This window comes from Bombus terrestris, chromosome 6 (assembly GCF_910591885.1).
Source record: "Bombus terrestris chromosome 6, iyBomTerr1.2, whole genome shotgun sequence".
In the NCBI taxonomy this organism is placed as follows: domain Eukaryota; kingdom Metazoa; phylum Arthropoda; class Insecta; order Hymenoptera; family Apidae; genus Bombus; species Bombus terrestris.
In genome coordinates, this window is record NC_063274.1 from 1,001,441 (window position 1) to 1,024,919 (window position 23,479).

Genomic DNA, 23,479 nt, shown 5'->3' on the forward strand with positions numbered 1-23,479 from the left:
TATCGTACAAGCGGTAAAGTGATTTTCTTAGGAAGTTTGATCCAAGTTTCGAAAGCTAAATTCTATTTTATCGACTAACTGCGCCACTTAACAAGTTACAACGATCAATCATGTTACGTAGTCTAAATCTAGAAACATATAATCTTTACAATTCGACGATTACAACGAAACCGTTATAGGAAAAGATCTGTACGATCACGAAACAAAGTATCGCATGACTGGTTACGAGGCGATTACCGGGCGATCTCGCGATCGCTTTGACGATCGTGTCGATGATGCTCTTCTTTTCTGTGACATTGGACTCCTCTTTCCATCCTAGCAAGATTTGTTGGATATCGGAGCTGAAAACACACTCTCTCTGGTTTGGATCGTAAATGTAGCCGAACTTGCAAACGCACTCGTAACCACCGGGTAGGTTGACGCACGTTTCTCCGTCCTCCGTCGAGCAGCCGTGTTCACCTCGAGCGCACTCGTTCACGTCGACGCAAAGACCGAATCTGGAGGACCATTCGTATCCGGGATCAGGACATTCGCAGCTGATGTTGATTCGATTTGCCACCAAGCTCGGGAAATCTCGATTTTCTTGTCGATTCAATGTACATTCCCTGTGAGCTGTAAAAAATCAAGAAGGAAGTTTCGTTCGATATTCCTTTGAAATTTATCGAAAATAGCTTTCTCGTACGATTAGGGTATGGTAAGGTATGATACGGTAAAGGTACGTAACGATTAAGAAACGTCTGGGAGTAAGCGTGAAACACGATGACAGTGTCTTTGACTGGCGAAATAATGGAATATCCGATAGGAAATTAGGTGGAGCGGTGGGATCGAAAATGGTGAGAATCCGCCTATGGTGGCGGTGTAAGGCGTAAGGTGATTTCTACGCACCCGGTGGGTTCCCAGCATAACAGGGATTGTCCCGCGACTGATGGCAATCCGTCATATCCCGGATATGTTTCATGGGGCAACAATGATCCGGACAGAAACTATAAAGGGCGCAGGCATATGGTATCGCGTCATCGGTTCTCGGGTCTTCGTTCCCGGAATCGGATTCGACCCGACAGTTGGCGTGGTTATCGCACGACTCTCCGAAAATGCTCAATTCTGGAACGCCGAGCATCGTGTACCAGCACATGTAGTAACTGACCGTGGTGCGCCACTGAAACCGTTCTAAGTCCAAACTTTCTTCTATTTATGATATAACGTGCTCGGCGTGTCGGCACGAGCATTTGGCAATGCACGTAGGGTCGAGAGCGTTCGAACAGTATATAAATTACATTTGGCAAATACGAATTGCAAGAGTTTGATCGAAAGGCAACGATGACTATATTTAGTCATTGGGCGATGCACTTTGCGGTGATGGCATGTATCGCTGGCTCGAACTTTCCTAAGTACCTTTACGTACGACCATTTTCCGATAATCGAATTGCTCGATCGGCTCCTGGATTTTTCTCTGATATACTTTCCTCGTTGAAATTCGATGTTTTACGAAGGGAAAAAGTAAAACATTGCGAACATGAAAGAGTCGAAAGTTATCGAGTGTCGGAAAACAAAAAATATCTTATTGGAGAGATCGTTTTCGATATCGATCGGTAACCTTCCGTTTTTATTAGAAAGCTTTGGAAGAAGCGCGGGTACTTGCCTATTGGACCTTGAAAGGGAGGCATGGTTAGATCGTCGCGTCTCTGACTTGCAAGACAATCCTTTTGAGCGGCTTGAATTTGCTTGGCGTTGTTCGCAAGATTCCATTTTTGTTCTCTCATGATCGTGACAATGTCATCTTCTCGCTTCAGAGCAGTCAGTTTAACGATGCTTTCGATATATTTCAGGCATTCGACGAAGCTCACCTCGCAGTGTCTGCGTACAATGGTCCAACATCGTTATTATCCACATTTACACAGTTTTTTCCATCTTAACTTGGATTTCTCGCTTTTATCGCTAAATATTGTACCTCAAGCTAGCCAATCGATGTACGTATCGAAATCAAACGAACTGAGATTAAATAGACATACCCTCGTGAACGATTGATTCTTGAAAGCCGCGTATCGCTTCAACAATAAACCAGTAGAATTTTGAGCACACGAAACGAATAATAAAAAATAATTTATTTCGTTTCTCGACGATACTGAAAAATTGATATATAAATTAATTCGTCGAACGGTATAAAATAACACGCGTAATGTTACGCAACGAACGATGACGATTTTTCGCACACATTTTGCTACTTTATACGTGGAAGCAATTTTTGAATTAGAAACGTAGATCTACTTATTTCTTCGATTATCAGTTCCGTCTATTTAGAAGTAGTACCAGCAAATACCATTTATTGCTGGAAATCGAATTGCACGTTACGAGATAGGAATTAAATTTCTTGCTTTGAATCGATTAGTAGATTCCAATTTCCAGTCATGAAATATGATTTAGCGATACGTACATCGAATAATTCGCTCTCGAATTGATAACGATCGGATGGCTACCACCAGTACCTGCGTACTTCCCAATGCAAAGACCTTAAAGGTGGTTTCGGAAATTCCTCGTAAAGTCTGCTCGGCGAATCTTCGAGCCGCTTGTAATAACGACGATCATAGTCTTGAAATTTGTGCGCCCGAATATAATAGGCGACATCTCGTATAACCTTGTTCTTGTCCCAGTTTGCGTCCCAGTCTTCGGTGGTTTCTTCCACGTCCGGCACGTCGGTTATTTTTATGTTGGCATCCATAACCTGTTCCGTCATCGGCACGGCCTCAATTTCCTTCTGTTCTTCCTCTTGCTCCTCGTCCTTTTCCATTTTTCCCAGGATCTCGGTAGTGCCCGTCGTTGATATTATAATTGGCGACGTCGTCTGTTCCATTGCGCAACATGCAGGGAATACGTAGAAATGTAGGAACGCGTACCATATTATTTTCATCGTCTGCAATTTCCATATTTCGTCTCAATTCCACGCTGTTCCTCCCGACCATATTAATTTAAAGTAAGATAAATATTTAAATATTTGTACATTGGATCGTATAAAAACGAACGAGCGTGTTTGGATCGCATGAGAATTTATGGACATAACTTCAGATGAAATCGAATCCACGTTTCAAATGCAAATCGAAATGAAAGAAAAACTTATTCTTCCGGTTTCGATCTAACCTGGACAAATATAAATTTTAATTTTTTAATAATTATTATTATTTTTCCCATCCGTCTCTCTTAATTCTTTTAATTAAAGATCTCCCTTAATTCTTTTAACAGCCAACGAATCGCTCCGGAGAAGAAACATCGAAGATATCTCAGACTCGTCGACGAAATGATCCCTGCGATAAATGCAATGCATTTGTCGCTCTTCGATTCCTAATAATACGCAAGTTTCCACAAATAGCGTATGAAGAAACAAGCAAAACGAACGAAACTAACGTAATATGTTGTAACACGTACGTAGGTACATCGTGGACCATGTTCACTGTCATCGAAATTGTTTATGTATTATGCACTTAAACCATTCCTTACGTAATGCATAGTTCACGAAGCTCGACAAATTATTAAACGCGCAAACATCATCTTTGCTGTTATCTCGCAAAAACCGTTAACATCGTTCGGCTTTACATCGATCGCCGATACGCATTTTGCAGAAAGAATTATACTTTTGAGGAAAGCTCGACGCATCGATATTAAACGAAAGTGCCTGTTTGAAACACGCGAATAACAGATTTTAATGAAAAATCATCGAGACAAACGTTGAACGTTTAATTGGATTTGTGACAACGAACGAACGTTTCGGATGAGAATTTCTAAATCGGACGAAAAACAGAAGTTTCCGATCAATGGTGAGAAACTATCTGGTTGGATCTCGTTCGACATCGCAGAGGCGGTCTGTTCTTGCGAACGTATTTCGTTCTTTTCTCAGATTGGCGAGCAAATGTTGACCCAGTTTCAGCTTTGGATTGGACGCTACTCGCTCTTCCAAAACTGCTGACTAGAATACGCGATGAGCGAGAAGTTAGGATGGTTGTTACGCTGTCTTTCTCCCACCGGGAAAGCCATCGACCAGCCGAAATTTATGCTGGAAATACAATTCCCGGATCCCAAATGCTTCGCCTGAAAACTTCATTTTTTATCGTCTTCCTCCGCTTTTGTACGCGAAATAAAATGGGATAACAACTGGCATTCAGAGTCAACCTGTTGGTGATCCTTCGATCTTTCGATCTTTCCATCTTCCCATCTTTCGATCTTTCGAACAGAAGCTTCCACGATTTATATGTTAAATAATCGTGACTTCTCGCGTTTCTATATTCCTGGTAAAGGAGAAAGTATTTACGGAGATCTGTTTTTAATTTTTCGCAACGTTTCGAATTGAAACGACGAGCTGAGTAATTTTATCCCGATATAAAGAAAATGTTTCAATTTCAATCCTTAATTATTAACGTAAACATACATTTATATACAAATTTATATATATACTTTCGAGGCACTCGCGTTCCCTAGATCGGTCGCTTTTAATTTGCAATTTAAAATATACCAACTACGTCGAAACAGTCTATTAATAGGATAATGTAAAATCATACGGCTGTAACCGATTCTACTTATGTCAAACGCAATCAAAAGCAAGCAAGCGGATTGCCGTTTATAACGATGTTCGCGGTAAGGGAAATTCAGCCATCTAAAAACTGGGACCATCGAGCAGAGTCGCAAAGAGAAACGGAGGACAGTTTATACGATTCCTAGAGTGTTTGATGAAAAATAACAGAAATAGAAACCTAGAACGTCGCGATAGAGAAATCCATTTGACGATTGCGAGCTTTCTCGCGCTTTTGATCCATTTCGTCCCTCGAAACGACGAACCATAGTGGGCACAGTGTAGCTTTTTCGTCAAACCTAAGCCCGTGTTCGTCGAAGTCGTGCATCTAAGGGTCCTGTCGCAGACTGCCATTGTGCAAGAACAGAACTCCATTTAAAAAGTGTTGCGCTTAAGCTGTCCTATCGTACAGCTGGTAGAATGTGTTCCTTTCGCGAAGATTTCGAACAGGGAAGCGGAGAAAAACGGAATAGAAGGGACAGGAACAGCGTATCGCGCTCCTATGCGAATCATCTTCTAGTTGGACGAATTTCAAAATTAATGGGCTGCAACGAACGCGTCCGTGACAATTCCGTATCAGGATTCGATTGATACGTCAGGACGCGTCGCCGAGGGAAAAGAGGAAATAAAGCGTGCCATGCAGCTTCCGGCACGACAATGCGAAATCCATTTGGGAGACGACGCGCAAGTATACCTGCCGGAAAAGCCTCCGGTTATTGAAACCTTTTGTATCTTTGATTCCTTTCGAGTCACGGTGCAATAAACTATCACGGAAGAAAAGCTCATTTTCCGCAGCAATGGGCTGTTTGTTCATCGATATCGAGAGGAGAAGATACATACACAAAGTTATAGGCGTCATATACGCCTTTCGTTCGATCGAGTTTTGAAATTAATACAAATATTTACCAGAGAATTTTATCAACGAGAATTAACAATGACGATCGATGGAATTTGTCGGAGACGCAGGATTCGCTTTCCCAGGGATATGGAATGTGAGTGTGAACGCGTATTTGACCGGCTTGACGTGTATAAACCGACTTTACGGTCGAAAACACCTCGTATAAATAAAAGTTGGCGAGCAGAAAATAAAGTCTGAAAGGAACCGTCTGAGTCGGTCTATCGATCCGTGTTACAATACGTTGCAAAAGAAAATTACATAGATCAAGTTGCTTGGTATCCATCCAGACCTCCAGATACGCGCGCCGTCGAGACGACTCGAAATGGAAATTTTCAAACGCGTTGCAACTTTAATTCGTTTTAAAGGATCTCCGCGACGCGACGGTGTATTGACTTTCAAATCGGTCGATCAAAATTCGGGGAGTTACTATGGTAAGCGCGAGTTTAGCTTCTCTGCTGGTATTTCAAAACTTTTTAAATATCCGAACGCGCAACGTAGGATCATCGTCAGAGTACATGAAAATGGAGAGTACGAAAGACAGTAGCGCCAAAAGGTTACGAGTAGAGGTACGTCCATAATGTTGATAATAAATGCACGTGTAAAAATGTATCCAATATTTAAAGGCAAACGGATGGAACAGTTATTTAATCGTTGGTCGATATAGTTTAAAATAGATGCTCCTATTAATGTAAAGCAATTTTTTTTAAATCTTGGTATTTAAAAATTGGAAGGCGTAACTTGCAGGAAAATCGTAAAACTGCGAATAGCGTAGAGAATTTTTCCGATAAATATCGCAAATGAAGATAACAACGATAAGCAGATGCGAGGAGAAGCCGGATGCGTATTAGTTGACTCGCGAACCTAAACGAACAGGTCCTTCGAGCGTGGCTTGTCACGATAGACTGAATTAGTCGAAGAGAAAGAGAAAAAGTGGATAAAGGCCGCTTTAATGCGAACTCTGCACAAAGGCTGCCGATAAGTAATGGAGAAAGCCGCGAAGAAGAAAGCCAGACGCAAAAACCGGCTGGACAAAAAGCTCGAAGGGAAGAGAAGTTTAATTGCTTTCGAATATCGACGAGTGTCGCGAGACATTCTGTAATTTGAGAGTCAATCGGAAAACGTGAAAGGCGCAAGCTCGATATTATTTATTCGCAGCTCGATCGAGCGAAATTGCAAATAAGAAAAATATTCGCGTCCTCTAGAACTCTGATCAGCGACAAGAATTATTGGAAAACATCGATCAACGTTAGACGACCCGACGTTGTTTTCCACGTCTTTCTCGACCGGCAGAGAGGATGCGTTGGACTTGAACGTTGGATCTTCCACCCTTTTCGATTTGACAAAGCACTCGAAGGAATAAAAGCATCTCGAGGTTCGCGCCTTCTATCTCGCATTTTACCCACGTTTTAAAGCTAACGAGATAAAGTTGAAAATTAATATTACTCCGGTTGAAGTTGGTTGTTTCAGGGTTTGGGCGCCGGATTATGACCCTTCTGTATATTTACAAGTACAATGAACTTTTGTACAGTTCAACGCTCACGATCGCTCCAGGACAAATTCTTGTTATCTTCAGGCGACGTCCGTTTAAAAGCTTCAGCCTCGATCTGTAATCGTCCGTTGCCTAATCGATCAAACTCGAACGTCTACTGGACGTTTTTAACATTGTAAATTTCTCAAATATAAGCTCGTCGCGCACTTGGTTAACCTGCAAAGGTCTAGATATCCGTAGAGAAAGGAATAATCGAGACGCAATTTAATTACGATTAACGTTTAGGTGAGATTGGTCGCGTCTCGTCTATAATCGTTTTTTCCATTTCGCATGAACGGAGCGGATGGCGCGGGGAACCGGACGTTGTCGGTAGCGCTATCGACAAAGCTGCCGGCGGTACTAGTCGAAGAAAAACAAGGAACGTCGATAGCCCCATTATCGGCAAAACTTACCACTCGTCGAACAATCCTATACCCGTAGGTCTTTATCGTTTTTCAAAGTTTTTCAAAGTATTCGTTACCGCCTTCGCTGCCTCTTTATTTGCATTTTGAAATACGCACTTTGACGATCTTAATGTACCGAAATGAAGAATATACACCCAAAGTCTCTACGGTACCGCGTTAAAAGGAACGCTGCTTTTATTTTCGATCGACGAAGCAGTTGAAGCTGTTGTTTCTATTGTTCCTATCGTAGTTCTGCCGATTAACAGCATGAAAATAGAAAGTAGGAATAGAAAGTGAACGCAACGTAATCTTATTCGGTAAAGTACACTAACTAACAATAAGTACAAGTTTCTCGTTTCACCAAAGCCGCCATTCGATTAACTTTCGTAATAAATCTCCTTGTTGAATCGCTTCCGAAAGCTTCCCGATCTTCGATTAACGATAGGAAAACGCGATACAGACCGGTTCGTAGGAGCACACCACCTAAGCTTTCTAATAGAAAACACGTTGCAAAGCTTTTGCGCAAACAAATCCCTATGACTTGGACTAAATCACTGGAAATCCGAGGATAAGATGGGAAAGCGAATGCGTGCAGTCGTTCGTGTTTGCGTGGAATCAAACGTAATTCCGTACATTTCCGTGGATTACGTGACTTTTTCCAAACATATACGTCTCGTTCGTCAGATTAAAACAATTTCAAACAATTTTCGTCTAATTCGTAACAAAAAGCAACGATGAAATTTTACTATATCCGATCGACATGCCGCTTATTTTCCCGAGTATATATAAATGTTTGAAAGTTGAAAACATTATGCTTTATTGTACCAATTTATTTTCTTCGTTTCCGCTTTTCGTAACGTAACTAACGGACTGCGGGTAATGGAAATTTCAAAGTACGATTCTTTTATATCGTTACATTACATAATGCAACGTGCGTAATACCGTTGCTTATCTGTTCTTTTCAATGCCCAACGAACGATACAAACGGTTTTGTCCAGTTTTCTTCTTTCTTTTTAAGTCTTATTTCGCGTTCGCGGTATCTATCAATTTGTCGTACGTAATCGTATCGAAGTATTCTCGGGCCTGAAAGAATTTAATATTTGTAACTCGTAACGTTAAATAACAGAGGAAACGTATCGACATGCCGAAGACGTTGAAATAATTCTCACAACAGGTTGTAAGAAGAAGGATATTGTAATTTAGAAAGATTAGCAATTAAGTAGCGGGAAGCGTGGAAACGTAGTTGGGAAGCAAACAAGGTTCGGAGTCGACAGCCGCTTCGTACTTGGTAGTATGATATTGCTTGCAAACTCGCACGAGAGAGCATCGGATGAACATTACTAATCGCGTCACGCGGCATACGCTCGAGGGAGCCGAGTCGGTCAGCCATGCTATCCGAAAACGTGGCCTTAGAGACGCGTGCGAAACTCTGCCAGATATAGGCACCGTGAGATGCAGAACCTGGTACCGCTTGCCGGACAGCCATGACTTCTATGGGATGTCACGCGTCCCTGTACTATTTTGTCGGATATTAATGGAAGCCAGCTTGATAAATGAGCTGGTCGTGGAAAGCACGCGAAAAGATAGGGGAGAATCCCTCTCTCTCCTTTCTCTGGATTCTCTTCGTTCCACGACTATCCCCTCTGGGTTTTAAAGAGAAAAGTCAGTTTGCTGCTGCTGCTGCTGCTGCTGCTGTTGCTGTTACTACCATTACTGCCTTTGCTGCCGTTGCTACCGTTGGAGCACGTTCCGGTACGCGCACGGAAATCATTGATTCGGAAATACGATCATTTTTAAGAATAACCGCCTTCTATCTCGACAAGTTACCGATGTTCAAGCGAAAGCGCATTTATTAAATTTTGCAGGAAAAGCCATTGTGGAAGATCCATCGAGTCGAGGATAATGGGATCTGGGTATCTTACCGCCGTGTAGGGGAACATGGTGTGTCACGTTGCGAGGTGTCAACGCGCCTCGATACTAGTATCTCGAGCTGTGTTGCAGGAACGGGTCAAATAATTGGCAGCCGTGAAAATAGGAACACGGCAATAATCGAGCGAATCGATCGTTGGAAAACTCGTTACCAGACTGCGGATATTTGCGAAGAGATCCAAAGAAATGCAACTTACATAGCAATTTGTTTCCACTGCTAGAAATTACGACGAGTGATACATCGAATATTCTATTTTTTTTATATTTTATTTTTTATATATAGTATTTTTGCCTCTTTAAATTGATCAAAAGCGCATAAAAATCCTATTGATTAGAATTTACGACAGAACTTACGACAAAACTACGATAAAACTTTGACTCGTTTGCTACTTTTGCCGCTTGCCAGCTCTGTTATTCAGTCGCCATACTCTGAAAACGAGAGATCATTTTATTTGTATAAAGTTCTATACGTTTATTGCCCTATAACAGTTACGACCGTTACACTTGTTCCCTTGAAATACTCGTTTGTCGGTTTTTAACCAGCTTTGCGTTGCTTTTGATTTGCATTCGTTCGCGTATAATTATACGGCGTTAGTACAAATCCATGTCACAGCCACGAAACAACATCACGATGTCTTAATACGAATAAAAGAGCGCAAGAGGCGCGCGAAATCTGGGCAAACCATGGTGCGGACGTTGCGCGTTTAAAAAATTGAACCCGAGATATCTCAAACAACGCGAATATTTTCATCCTTTTTGGTCGAGTTTCTATGACAGAAACGACAGGATTTACTTGGCGTGTTTGTTCATAAACACACGCGTATGGATTTCACGTATATGGAAAATATATTGCGCCACATGCCATCATGCACGTGTACGTAACCGTTTAAATCTTTTATTCGAGTATTACACGGTGAAAATGAAATTTGATTGTCATGGATAATCGGAAAATGAAATGCGTATAAAATATAAAGCGATCGATCGTTACTATGGTATGCGATTAGTTTGCTGCGAACAACTTTATTTTGGTTGATTCTATCGAAAACCCGTGGCACGTAGCGCCAGTGTAATAGAAATTGACGTAGTTTGTAGATCTACGTCGCATGTGCGGCAGGACGCGTACCTACATGATGCAACTGAACTAATTACGCGCATATCCAGTAATGAGATGACCTCGTATATCAATTCGAATTACAGAGTCGTTCGAAATAAAGATCCGCGTCTGAATTTTCTGTGTGGCTCTCCGATCGGAAAAGGAACATCGTGGTACAACGTGGCACTTTTAAAGGGAGCCAACGAAGGGAAAGAGGGACAAACAGAGGCATTTCGTACGATTCTTCGTACGATCGCATTAATTAACGCGGAGACGACAATCAGTGCGGCATATTTTAAAACGAAGCAATCCGGCCGAGCCTACAACGCCGTCGCCTGATGGATTTCCAACGTTAATTATGAATCGGTGATTCTTGAAATAATCTACATCGGAAGAGAGTAGATTTGCATGTTAATCGCAGCGTCCCATCGACGTCGGTCCATCGATACGAAATACCGATAATTAACGAACCATTTTCGACGATTTTTCCATTGGCCCAATCAACCAGCCGTTCGGTTGGAATAAAAACAAAGAGACGGATCCGCTAGCTACACCGATCACGGGGATGATTAACGATATAATCACTTTTCCGCGTCGCGTATCACACACACACACACACACACACACACACACCTGTCATATCGCGCAGTATTAATTTTCAAGTGGTCGAAATTGCATCGCAGTTTCTGATCGATATCCGAATGATAAATCAGTCTCTTTGTTGCAGTACCGAGTGAAAATTATTGCTTCCATCGTGTTTCTTTTCGCATGCGTGTTAAGTAGATGGTGCTATCGAAATGCTTTTGCAACGTATTACCTACGTGAATCGACGATCGCGTAACGATCCCAGTTCTATCGGCCCTAACGTGAACGCTCCTAAAACTCGGAACGTTCGCGTATTTTCTAATAACCGGAGAACACGAGCTGAATTTATCGTTCTTTCGATTGAAAAGCGACGAAAGAAAGCAAATTTCACGTAACTCGATTTTCGCGTCTTCGAATTTGATATAATACTATGGTATTAACAATGTCATTTTCGTTGAAACGATAGTGATCGAATAGCAAAGGTGGATAAACGAAAGGAAAATTTGCACGACCGGTATAATTTATCGATACGATCGTATAAAGCTAACACGGAAACAATAAGGCTCGTTCCTGTTTAGTTGCGTTGCGAGTTTCATGAGAATTAACAAGAGATGACTTTAATGATCGAGGATCCAGAGAACAGCGTGGTAACGTTGCAACGGCATTCATTAGCTTTTCATCATCGACGCGACGAGAGTATGTAACGCGAGCGAATAGCGTTTAGCTCGGAGGAAACGCATCGCGATCGACGATTAAAATCAACCGAGCATAGGATAAGCTTCGACATAACATTCATTCCTCTCGTTGCATTTGCTAGATGCGTAACAAATGAAAGTTGAAGAGCAGAATCTCCTCCATGGCATAGTTTGGCTCGTAGACGGCGATCGAGTTCGCTATATCCACTTCGATTTCCAACTATTCGCAGAAATCCACTGTCAGCGTGTTGGCGCAGCTCTGGGGAATACTAATCAAGTTTTCAGGTGGCTCGTAATATAGTACGAGGAGAGGGTGGAGAATTAATTCCAACTCCAATTAATATCAACGAAATACCGCGCTTAAGAATTTCCAGATTTCAACGCGACGGACGTCTCCTTTGTTCGTAGCCGTATCGTTTGTTATTCGTTCGTTTTAACTTTGTTGATCTTTTCCAGCGATGGCTCAGGTATCGTGTAAATCGATCAACGCACGATTCGATGTTTCCCTAAATTTATATTTCGTTTAACAGGATGAAAAGTTCGTAGTGATTTTAATAGTAGTCGATGTGGCAAGTATCGTAGCGTAACGCTTCAAAGATGGCTAACCTGAAACGAGTTGCGAAGGAACATTTCCAAATATGCATGTCCTGTCCCGCGTTTTAAAAAAATTTCATTTTTAGACTGCGCGAACGTCGGTGTCGGCGTTACTTTTGAGAAGGGTGCACAAATTCGTGGCTTCCTTAGGAACGTGACGTTCCTGGAAGACAAGTATCGCGTCGAGGCAGCGCGGACGCGACGCGTTGCTTCGGGAAGCGGGATAACACGTCCTTTCGGGCGAACGAGCACGCGCTGAACGCGAAATTAACGAAGGTATGTTAATCGCGAACAGCTCGGCCGACCAGCGATCGTTCTCGACGGAAAAGGAACGATCGCTCCTCTTATTAAAAGCAGGCTCGAGCGATTACGCGGTGCTGTCGCGGAGAACGTTTTCTAGGACGACGGCATCAGCTCGCTCCAATTTGGCTGTCCAGGAAGGAACGCGGCACAGTAATGCCCTGGACAAGCTGGAATCGCGCTTGTCAGCTCGGTTACCGCGAATAATGGATGTGACGGTAACTCACGTTAATGAAGCGCACCATTTACATCTCCTCCACCTTCCTGTTCTACCCGCTGCATACCCTCTTCCCCATCGCGCCTTTGATAGCTACGGAAATGTCTACCCACGGCCCCTGCGTCTCATTCGCTGCCGGCCTAACTCCCACCAATGAACAGCGAACGTAATTGGCAACTTGGCTCGTTTCCTTCACGATCCTCCTTAGCAAGAACTCCTGTATTCGTCGATCGACCACGAGGTCCTACGTTTTATATCGATGACCCTTGAATCGATGCACGATCGAGATCAAAGTTCGACGCCGGTTGCAAACTTTCCTTAAAGGAAAAGTTTCATGATACGCTTTAATAACGGATACGAGACTTTCGAGAGACAGTGAACAATTTCGATTACGTGTAAATTATCATTGTAAGAACGATAAATGTTATCACTGTGTATAGGATCATTTAAAGATTTCCAACTACGTATCATTTATCTATCTTGCGCGATACACGAAGTTCTGGACAAATTTCTCAATCGCTTCGTCGAATAGCTATTTTCCGTTACGAGAATCGAGACAGCGTTTCCATATCAATTACTTTTTGATCCTCGACAATTTCGTTTTAACAACATCGTAGAGAAACGCGACGGTACGGATTACCGACATAAATTTACCGAGATAGAAGTTTAGCGAAATAGCGGACAAAAAAGATTGGCATTTATCAGCCTAAAAGATAAAACAGAGAAGCGACGATTAAAAATTTTGAAGAGACCCGTAATCGCTCGAGAATAAAACGACTTGCTTTGATACGTCCCTTGGAGTAAGCTGCGCGTTATCGACCGCTAAGTGGAAGAAAAGAAATTGTAAATGTAAGGTTGGGTTAACCCCACAGCCCGGCAGTATTCAAGCCATCCGTAACTCGGATCATGGAAACACACAGAGCATCCAGAATATAGAGAATGTGTAGGTAAACCTAGATAGACCTAACCCATATGTCACCTAAACCTAGCTAGGTAATACATAGGATGCTTGTGTGGATCTAGGTAAACCTAACTCATATCTGATCTAGATACAAGTAGCGTTTACAAATACGCGCGATCAAGTTGCTTTAATTTAACGCGAATTCGTATCTAGCTACAAATCGATCCGAACTTTCGATTCGTGCAAGATCGATCGAAACGGGATCGAAAACAATGGTATCCGTGAATACGAAATATTTATAATAGACACACGGATCGTGTCTACTTTGCTTCTTCAACATTTCCAACAACGCGTCGTTCATCGATTAAAAAAATATACATATTTCGTGGCTTGCGAAACTTTTATCCAAAGCGTGAATATATGCAAATTATCGATGTATCGCGAATAAATTTTCCCTGCAAACTTGCGAATCTCCTGTTCGAAACGCTATGCGCGCCTACTAAACTATCGAATAAGTATCCAATTGGAACGCGGAATAACCAAGTATTCGATAGCGTGTCCTGCATTACACGAATAAATTTTCCACGTTACGGTAAACCCTGTAAAGCCGTTCGTACCTTTTTCTATATAAATAAACAGTTTGCGTAAATTACTACTGCTATCGATATTGCTGTTGGCATAGCAGAGCTTCGTGGAACGAGATACTTTATTTCGATGGTATTTCTCTGGGAACTTGGAAATTGAGAAGTAAAATTCTTCTCATATACATATACAAACCGTAAGATGAAGTAGCTAACCACGTCGACGGGAATTCATTATCAAAACACAGTATCCGTTGGTAGGATGATAACTAGAGGGGCACGATATAGCGTGAAACGCGCGAAAACCATCGCGGTGGCCATGAAACGAATTACCTTCGTAAATCAAGAGATTTACCTGTAGGAAGATTCCACGAGGAAGTATCGGTCGTTCAAAGACATATATTCGCGCGATGTTCGCGAACGTTCGCGTCTTGCGTCATTGGTAACGATCGGAAGCTGTCGAGGCGGACGGTTCAATCGCGAAATTATTTCGCAATCAGTGCCAGACCAAGATTAATTCGAGGTTCGATTCGGCCGCAGTTTCGAACTGCACAGCGCAGAAACAGAGAAACAGCGATCGAACAAAGCGGTCGGAGCGAGAGCTGACGAGAACCGGAAACAAGGAGACGCCTACCAGCCAACATCGTGATGTATGTGTTTTAATTCCGCGGTAAAGCCGTCCCTTATTTATTGGCTTTTGTTGCAGGATATTGCGACAGACTTCGTCACCCTCGTTCGCGAGCTTTTTTATTCTCTCGATTTTCCTCCTGTCTCGTTCTCTTTTTACGAATCTACGCGCGTTTGTCTTCACCGTTGCTCTTTCCACTGAACTAATTACGCACGTTTCGTTGCCTTGGTCAATCGTTTCTCCCACTCTGTACGTTCCAAGTCGCTCCTCAGCATTCATCCTATTCTTTATTTTACGTATTTAACTCAATCTCTGGTTCACCGTTTCTCCGTTCTTCGTTGCTTCTTGTTTCCGTCATTGATTCCGTCGACGCGAGCTTTCTCTCGCTTTGTAGCGCGTTCATTCCTCTCAGCGAACGAAGTTTGTCTCGCGTCCAATAAATTGAGCGACACGCGCATACAGGTTAATCGAGCGATACGGTTGCTCGCGGGAAACGCCGCCGTTGCTGTCTTTTTCGCCTTGCTTCTCCAAATCTCCACTCGCCGTGCCGTGTCCACTGACGTCGCGCAATCTCCACGGCTTTCCTAGCTGTTGGTCTTTCCCTAACAATTTTTTCTCGAACGAAGATATCATCGCGAACACGAGCGTATTTGCCATAGACATTTGCGCGACAAATCGCGCCACATGACGCTGTTGTTTGCTTTTTGACTTGATATACGTACGTATACTTCGTACGGTATACAAAGTATCGTAAAATTTATAATGCCTCTGCTGTACTACGTGACTTTTGTGTAAAAAATTGTCGTTATTGTAAAACGAGCGCGAGAGAATTAATCGGAATGATGTTATTCACAGCGGATGATTCGTGGTTATCCGCTTAGGAAACATTACGCATACTCAACTATATCGAACGGCTAACTACGTACATATGTATGTCCAGCTATTCTGCGATACTTGCCGGAAGCAATGAAATTCTATTACGGCATTTGTAACTTTGACACAATGAACGACGTTGGATTTGAAATCTCCTTTACGAGTTAACGACGACCGAGCACGAAAATCGCTAACCTATGTTTACAGTTTAAAGATGAGGTAAAGCATCGTCCTCCATTTCTAGAGTACTAAAAGCAAACTACCTTATTATTCGAATTTTAGTACGAATTAAAATTACGTTTAATTAACTTCGAACATTGTGCGTAATTCGATTTGCATAACTGTGAATATTGTTATTACAAATTATTCCCAATTACACGCATATCGCATATACGTATAGTAGGGTTTGCCCCTACGAGTGGTAGAAACATCGAATATTACAATTGCTTTTCGAGTAAATTTCGTTAAAATTAAAGAGTCGAGTAATTTTACAATATCGAGAGCGTCGCAAAATTTTAAATGTTAACGCTACGAATTAATATAATTCGAACGATATTTAAGACGTCGAGGGTTGATGCTCTCGCGAAGTAATTTACTTAAGCACTTACGTTTAAGTGCCCGCCAATGTATAATCCGACGAATTCTATTAGCGCCAAGTGTCACGAAGGGAGCTCGATCCACGTTATTTCGTTCCACTGTGTTCCTTGAAGGGCTTTACATAATTGAAGTGCCCTTAAATACGACGACGATAACTTTTTATTTCTGTCGCTTGTTATAAAAGGCTTTTATTTATATCCGTCGAAAAACTAATTCCATTAAAACAATTAATTTAAAGAACCGGTGAGGCGACGATTTAGAAACAAGATAGAAATCGTATTTCTGACCACCTCGCGAGCAAGTTTATCATCCTATAGCGTTACCAATCGAAAGAAGGATCTTGTGACGCAAGCACGGAAATACAGAAATACAGAATCCTTTGCTCACAGTCGACATCGATGGTTGCCACGATAGCAGAACTGTTAATCGGTAATACAAATGAGACCCCATTGAAATGGCGATAATAATCATTCCTCGTGAATATGCGCCGTTGTCTCGGTAGCCCGTGCATCGTATCGCGTCGTATCGTATCGTATCGTACCGCATCGTATCGTATCGTAGCAGTGGCGTTTAAATGCACTCGAGTTACGAGTGTTTTTAACTCGATATAACCTATCTCTGGAGACTTGGGTTAAGTTAACACAAGGAAGGTAGATGTTCGAGACGACTAAGAAGGCTGGTGGAGCTGCAGTTTCGGTTGTACGTACACGGTGACCGTATAAATCACGTTCGTGCACGAGATGAAGCTCAGCGGCTCGACTGACCGCCACCCTGTTTTCTGATTTACGATCCGAACTTGGTCCCCGGTCTTATCTTCTTAGATATTTTCAGCCGTGAAAAACCGTCCACGCCAAGTATATGAAGTACGATAACAGCAATGTAGAATTTATAGTCCTGATTAACATTCTAACGATCTATCTTTCACCTTTCATTCTTTGCTAGCGTGTATCGTTTACCCTTGAAAATTATACCGTACCTTGGTCCCTTGTTCCGCTTTATCTTTTAAACGAAACAACACAGCGCCTATAGACGATATAGCGTATTTCGAAATCCAAATCTTGAAAACATCGTCGGAATGGCTCGCTCTTTGTTTCGTATCTTGCCATTCTCGCGTTTCATTTCGCCGTTACATTTCTATTCTTGCAATTTGCCGCATGCTCGAAAATTAGCTACTAGTAGAGCGCGTGTATTTTCGTTCTTGATTTTCCGCCCTCGGCTCGTACAGGTCTGCTCGTTTTGAATCGCAAACTCCGGCTAGCGAAACCGCAGAGTGCGGCAGCAAGTAGCCAAGAGCTATATCACCTTTCGTATTGCGGGGATGCCGTGCAACCGTGCTGGATATTAGCTAATGATTAAGCGCGGTATGTCACCGACGTGCAACCGCCGCGCACCTGCAGTCGCGCATCGCGTCCGTACATTCGATTTTACTTTTAGCATTTCGACCCAGAGACACAGAGGCAAAAGCCGATGGCAACGAAACCAAAGGATATTAATGAAAATCTTAACGATCGCGACGTATCTCCAAGTGCCGTAGCGTGCGGGTCGTGTTGCACGGCTGCGGAATCTTACCCATTAACCGGGATCACGCGATTAAACGATAGCTTCGCGAAAACCTTTTCTACGACGATACACCGCGTACCGTACCTCTGCCGCCTTGCGTCTACGATCTAACCCCTGCGTCATTTCCACGGTTATTGCGTTAATACGCGTACACGGTACAGATACCGAGACACCGAGAGCGCAGATGCACTATATTAGTGCAAGATCATGCCGAAGAAGCTGTACGTCACCGGTTTACGGATAATTTCGCCTCTCGATAACTGCTAAAATCGATTCTACTTTGGCAAATATGTTACCGCTTTAATTAATCGACCGTAATTTTATAACGAAACGTCATCGCCAATTTTTAGTGCTTCTCGAACTAACGCGAACAGCTGCGCCTTTCTCGTTTAACGTTCTGCGGTCTGAAACTTCCTTTCGAGATTACGAGCTTTCATTTCCCGGCGAAAATACGCTCGAATACGCTCTCAAAATTTCTCCGGTTCGGACAAGTTTCATCTTTGCTGTTACGTAACACCAGGCACCAGATAATCTTCAAAAAGTCGGCTACGATGCTTGTAGCGTTTCCTATCGTCATAGGGTATTAGACAGAGAACAAACATTTGGCCGTTTTCGTAAGCGCTCGATAGTTTAAGAGATATTTCGTAATAAATACGATACACGATATGCATACGATCGGAGTAAGTTTGTAAGAGGCACGATGAAAACCTCGACAGATCAAACAAAACGCGTGTCAAATTTGCGAAAATATTTGCCAAGTTCCACGCAAACATACGGATTATACAGAAAACTCAAATTATTGGCTTTACATCTTCAAACCGAACGTCGATCGAAAGTTTAAAATGTTCTTTGCTAAAATTAGTGCTTCGTTTTGTAAAAGTGTGCGCTGAATGTAGAGTTAGCTACTCGCAAAATAGACAGATTCTCAAAATATCTTTAACATTTGCCTCCAATTCCCGTGATATCTTTAAATTTTGTCGCTAAGGAAGCAATTGCAATAGCGATAGAGACGATACCACGATTAATCATACGGTCGATTTGCAAAATTTTTTAAATAATTAATCCCTTGTTCGTTATTTCATCTAATATTTAACGTTCGAAATGGAACTCGCGTTTTACGCGGGTGCTGCGTTGTATATTTAATCTCGCGATACAACCTAAATGCAACCTAAAAACAAAAAAATATGCCTGGAAGCGAATATGCCTGTAGAATTTGGTTGAAACACTACGTTCGTATGGAAAAACAACGTTACCGCGAACCAACAAACGTATTGTGAAAAGTGCATGAAAATTATTCTGTTCCATAGATTCCGATAGAATCAATTTTGCAAACTGAATGGTGTTGAATAATTTTTTAATCTTTTTAAAATAAAATTTCGAATAAGATATATAATCACACGCTCGCTATCGAATCACTTGAATTTTATCGACTGTTAACATCGGAAAAGTGGTTAAAGATATCGCGAATTTCCAATGAAGAGGTGTTTCGAAGAAAAAGAAAGTTGGCAGAACTACCGGTAAAAAGAGAAAAGACGAGAATTCGCTCGAGAATGCCGCACGGCGGTACACCACGAAATCTGTCAATGCAATAAAACTTTCGATATCTCCTGAGGGGTTTGAGTTGCATGTAACATTTTGACGGCCTTCCTGTACACGACTCTTGAATATTTAATCCCTGACGGTGGCGAACTCGACGTTAACGGCACGGCGAGCGAAAATCGACACGAATCTCGTATCAACGCGTAAGTATGTACAGGAACAGGGAACTAGGGAACACAGAACTAGGAACTGAAGAGGCGAATGAAATTTAGCCCAACTACGTAAGTCGATCGGATACAAGAATCGAACGCGATCGTTTCGCTGAACAGGATAAGAATTCTAACGTAACGTTATTAATGTTCTATTAAAGGTATTCGAAGGAGGACGACGAATAAATGAAACGCGATGAATTTCTTTTCGGTAAAATGAAAAACTAAGACGAGAGATAGATCGAAGATACCGTTCGTTACAGAAATTTCGAAAGCAATAGGAGACGGGAATAGGAAACAACGTTTTAGGTGTAATTAACGGTGGACCGCGTAGCAGCGGCGATTCTCGAAACGATAATTGGATCGGTCAGTTGATATTTGTCGATGTGATAAAGTAGAATGTCGAGATGCGACCGCGTTCCGAGGGATACATCGATGCAGCAGCGTCACGCGGTAGGACTGAAAAGGGCGGACATTTCGTTGTTCCCGAAAATTGATTTCCCAGTGTGGTGTACGTGGTCGCTCCTTGTAGAATGGCGGAGAGACAGCGAGAGGCAGAGAGGGAGGACAAGCGAAAGGAAAAGATGGAAAATCGGTTGCCGGCTGGCACGTCGAAGCGAAATGGTGAAAGAACAGGAGCGAAAGGGAAGAGCGGAGTTACCTCGTTCCCCATAAATAACAAACAGATTGGACATTATCCAAAATCAATGCCGACGAACAACCCGGTCACGAAAATCGGGGAGAAACGAGAGTGCTATTATTTCCGAAATCCGCCCCGCCCCGCCCCGCCCTACGCCGCCCTGCCCCGCCAAGCCGCTACGTTTACGACCGGTGCGATCGTTCGAACGAACCATCGAGAAAAGAACAGCAGCAGAAAGAAAATATAGAGGATAAAAGCTAGTGAACGGATTAGACGAGGTGAGAGAAGGAGGAGGATGAGCATAAGGAGGAATATAATTGGTTGGTCGATAAAGTCGAGCACATCGGTGGCTGTACGTCAATCGGGTCGAAACTTAATTTCGACCTCGATCCGTCCAACTTCCCTTTGAGACTCATGGCCGTCCGTCCGTCGAGATTGGCCCGAATTGAACGGCCAGGAAACTTCGGCCGAGAAGCTTCCGATACCAAAGAGGACTCAGATCATTTAATCGACTACGACGATACACCCTCTCAACTTTTAACCTCACGATTCTTTGCAATCCCGAATTCTCTGCTACCGCTCGCAAAAAAACACCCGCTACTCGCCTTCTGTGCGTTCTATTTCGCAGAAATCTTGACTTGCGACGTATGTACATAGGTTTTCTATGTACGCTGCAAAAGTTTGAACGGATAGTAGAACGGAGGAAGGAATTTTAGAGACTGTAGTTGAATTTTGAATTGCACCAAAGAAATACTAAACACAATTTCCTAGGATTTCTTACTTGTTCGTCGCTATAAACAACGAACGCAAACGGCACTGTACCCAGCAAATTTTCTACAAAATTTCAATCGTATCGTTTCCTATTTTCATCGATGGGTCTCTAAATCGTTCCAACGGTTAGATAGATATCAGTGTCGAAGCACAACGAATCCAGGTCCAGTTCCCTTGGTCTAATTGCTTTCCCAAGAGAAACACGACGAGACCCATAATTCCAAGTACAAGCGAACAAGAATCATTCTGATATAACCGATCTGGTTTTACGGTTCAGAGATCATTTCCGATATAATTCCACGTTCGTGGAAATATTCTTTGAAATTTCTTCGTAACCGACGGCTACGCAGTAACTTGGAGAAAAATGGTCAACATCGCGCTCGCCAAAATATGCTTGCTATACGAAGATGATAAACTTGTATGAGTTTACTACATCTCGCGTATGGGTAAATGACGGACGACTTTCGGTTTTAGCGGCCGTTAACAAGGCAAAAACTTGTTCGCAAATAATACAGATTCTTTCGCTACTTGGCAGACTTCCTGCTCCTTCTCTATTTTATTTTCCTCTTCGCGTACGATCGAACGAACGCTCGCTGGTGCTTACTCAGAGGTTGCACCGTTCAGCGATACACCTAGCTTTATTTTTAAATCGCTTCTCTAGATAGGACAGTTAATCAATGTTTTCAAACCGTGCTCCGCTCGCTCGCGCTAAACGACCGAGATTTTACGACACGCGCTTCAAAATCGGGTATTTCCATTGTTTTAGAAAGTCTTGCGAGAGAAAAGCTGCGACGCAAGAGCATCGAAGGATTTCTGGGACGTTTCAAGCGGCAATGTCCTCCGGGTTATGTTTCTGAGTTACAAGGAAAGGAGCTTATCCGGTAGATGCACCAATTTCGGTAGGCGTCACCCTGCGTGCTTAACATATAAAATGGTATCATGGTATCCGTTTTCTAACTTTGTCGCGATAGTATCCGTATTGTAGTCACTGTATCGCGCCTAGTCGTTGCAAAACAGTCGTCTCGTAATAGAAATGGCGACAAGAGCGTCGGTAAATTAAAATTCAATTCAACGTATATGGAACGCGGGAATGCAGTACGCGAAAGCCAAAAATTTTTGACCGACGCGAATCCGTTCCTTCGATTCGTTCCTCTTTTGCTTCTTTTTCGTTAATGCTCGTTCATTGTTCCTAACAATGGTCGACGATGAGGCAGATTGTCCTTAATTGGTCCACCTGACCGAAATCCTGGTACACGCACCTGCACACGCGCGCTTAGCTTCCGTGATTCTTACTCGAAACGTTGGTCGTCGACCCTAACTCTTTTACAAGCCGCGCCAGTTAACGTCGTTCTCTTACTCTTCTAAATCGTAGAAGAACTCGTTAGGACTAGAACATAAGACACGAACGAACAATTTAATAAAAGTATAAACGCTAAACACGTGCGATTACAGTTCGAACGTTAAAACTAATTGTGTTTCGTTGCCCGTGTGCTTCCGCGTGATTTTAGGATGACGGTGCTGAACCTAGCATTTTCGACCGAACGTCCTGAAAGTTTTCGACGAGAATTAAAGTGTTTTTGAGCGCGAATGTTCGCGACTCGAGTCACTCTAATTTCTTAGTTGAAAGCCAGTAATGGCCATTTACATTGTAACCCCGTCATGCGGTTGTGTTAACCTGCTATTAGTCTGAAGTCTCCATTAATTATCTCCGGTGAAACAGTACGCTCCTGCAGCCGGTCTGACCTCGACCAGTACTACGTTTCTGTGAAATACATCCAGGTATTTAGGCAATTCGAATAATTAACCGCACGACTAACCTGCACTCGATTCGCCCGATTACCTAGTCCATAGTTTAACCTGAATCTTCGATGAATTACAAATATTGTCATTGAATCGGTCGGCGAACGCTTTCTGATTTGTGTTTCGAGCTTGGCACTTATTTCTGTAAGGTACCTACGTATCTACCTATAAAGGTAGATATGTAGAGGTAATCGTGTCTTTCAGATTTTTATCTCCGTATTTCCTCCAGCAACTAGGAATTATTCGTTTATACGTATAACTTTACCACTTGGTTCGCCAAGATTTATAAATGACGCTATTATGATAAGTTATTAGGTATAACCTACTTCTTCGTGAAGCCAAATGGCAATTATTAATAATTAATTACCCTAGATGGTGATCCGAAATAATACGGCCATCCGTACCTGGTTGTAAAGAACGAAACTATGAATGAGATCGCGATCAAATCCTTGAACAAGGTTTATCCTTTGCCTGGCGATTTATTCGTCCTCCCGATCTTGCCATTACGCGAACGATAGGATTATTTACGATATTTTTTCGAGAAGTATGAAATTCCAATTGCTATTAAACGTTACAGCCGAT

General features: G+C 42.5%; 1 protein-coding gene across 2 annotated transcripts in view; it reads right to left on the reverse strand.

The window, feature by feature from the left end:
• The window catches only part of LOC100650386, a 28,842-nt gene continuing 5,363 nt past the window's right edge, over positions 1-23,479 (reverse strand). Inside the window, exons 1-4 of one of the 2 annotated variants that reach the window (XM_020868017.2) lie at positions 2,484-2,945; positions 1,640-1,854; positions 886-1,167; positions 1-612 (exon numbers count right to left, since the gene is read on the reverse strand). In XM_020868017.2, the coding sequence (XP_020723676.2) occupies positions 146-612; positions 886-1,167; positions 1,640-1,854; positions 2,484-2,905 (1,386 nt within the window). In that variant the 5' untranslated portion in view covers positions 2,906-2,945 and the 3' untranslated portion in view covers positions 1-145. Of the gene's footprint in view, positions 613-885; positions 1,168-1,639; positions 1,855-2,483; positions 2,946-23,479 lie in introns of those variants that run through there. The other variant, XR_007224250.1, reaches the window with a different exon arrangement.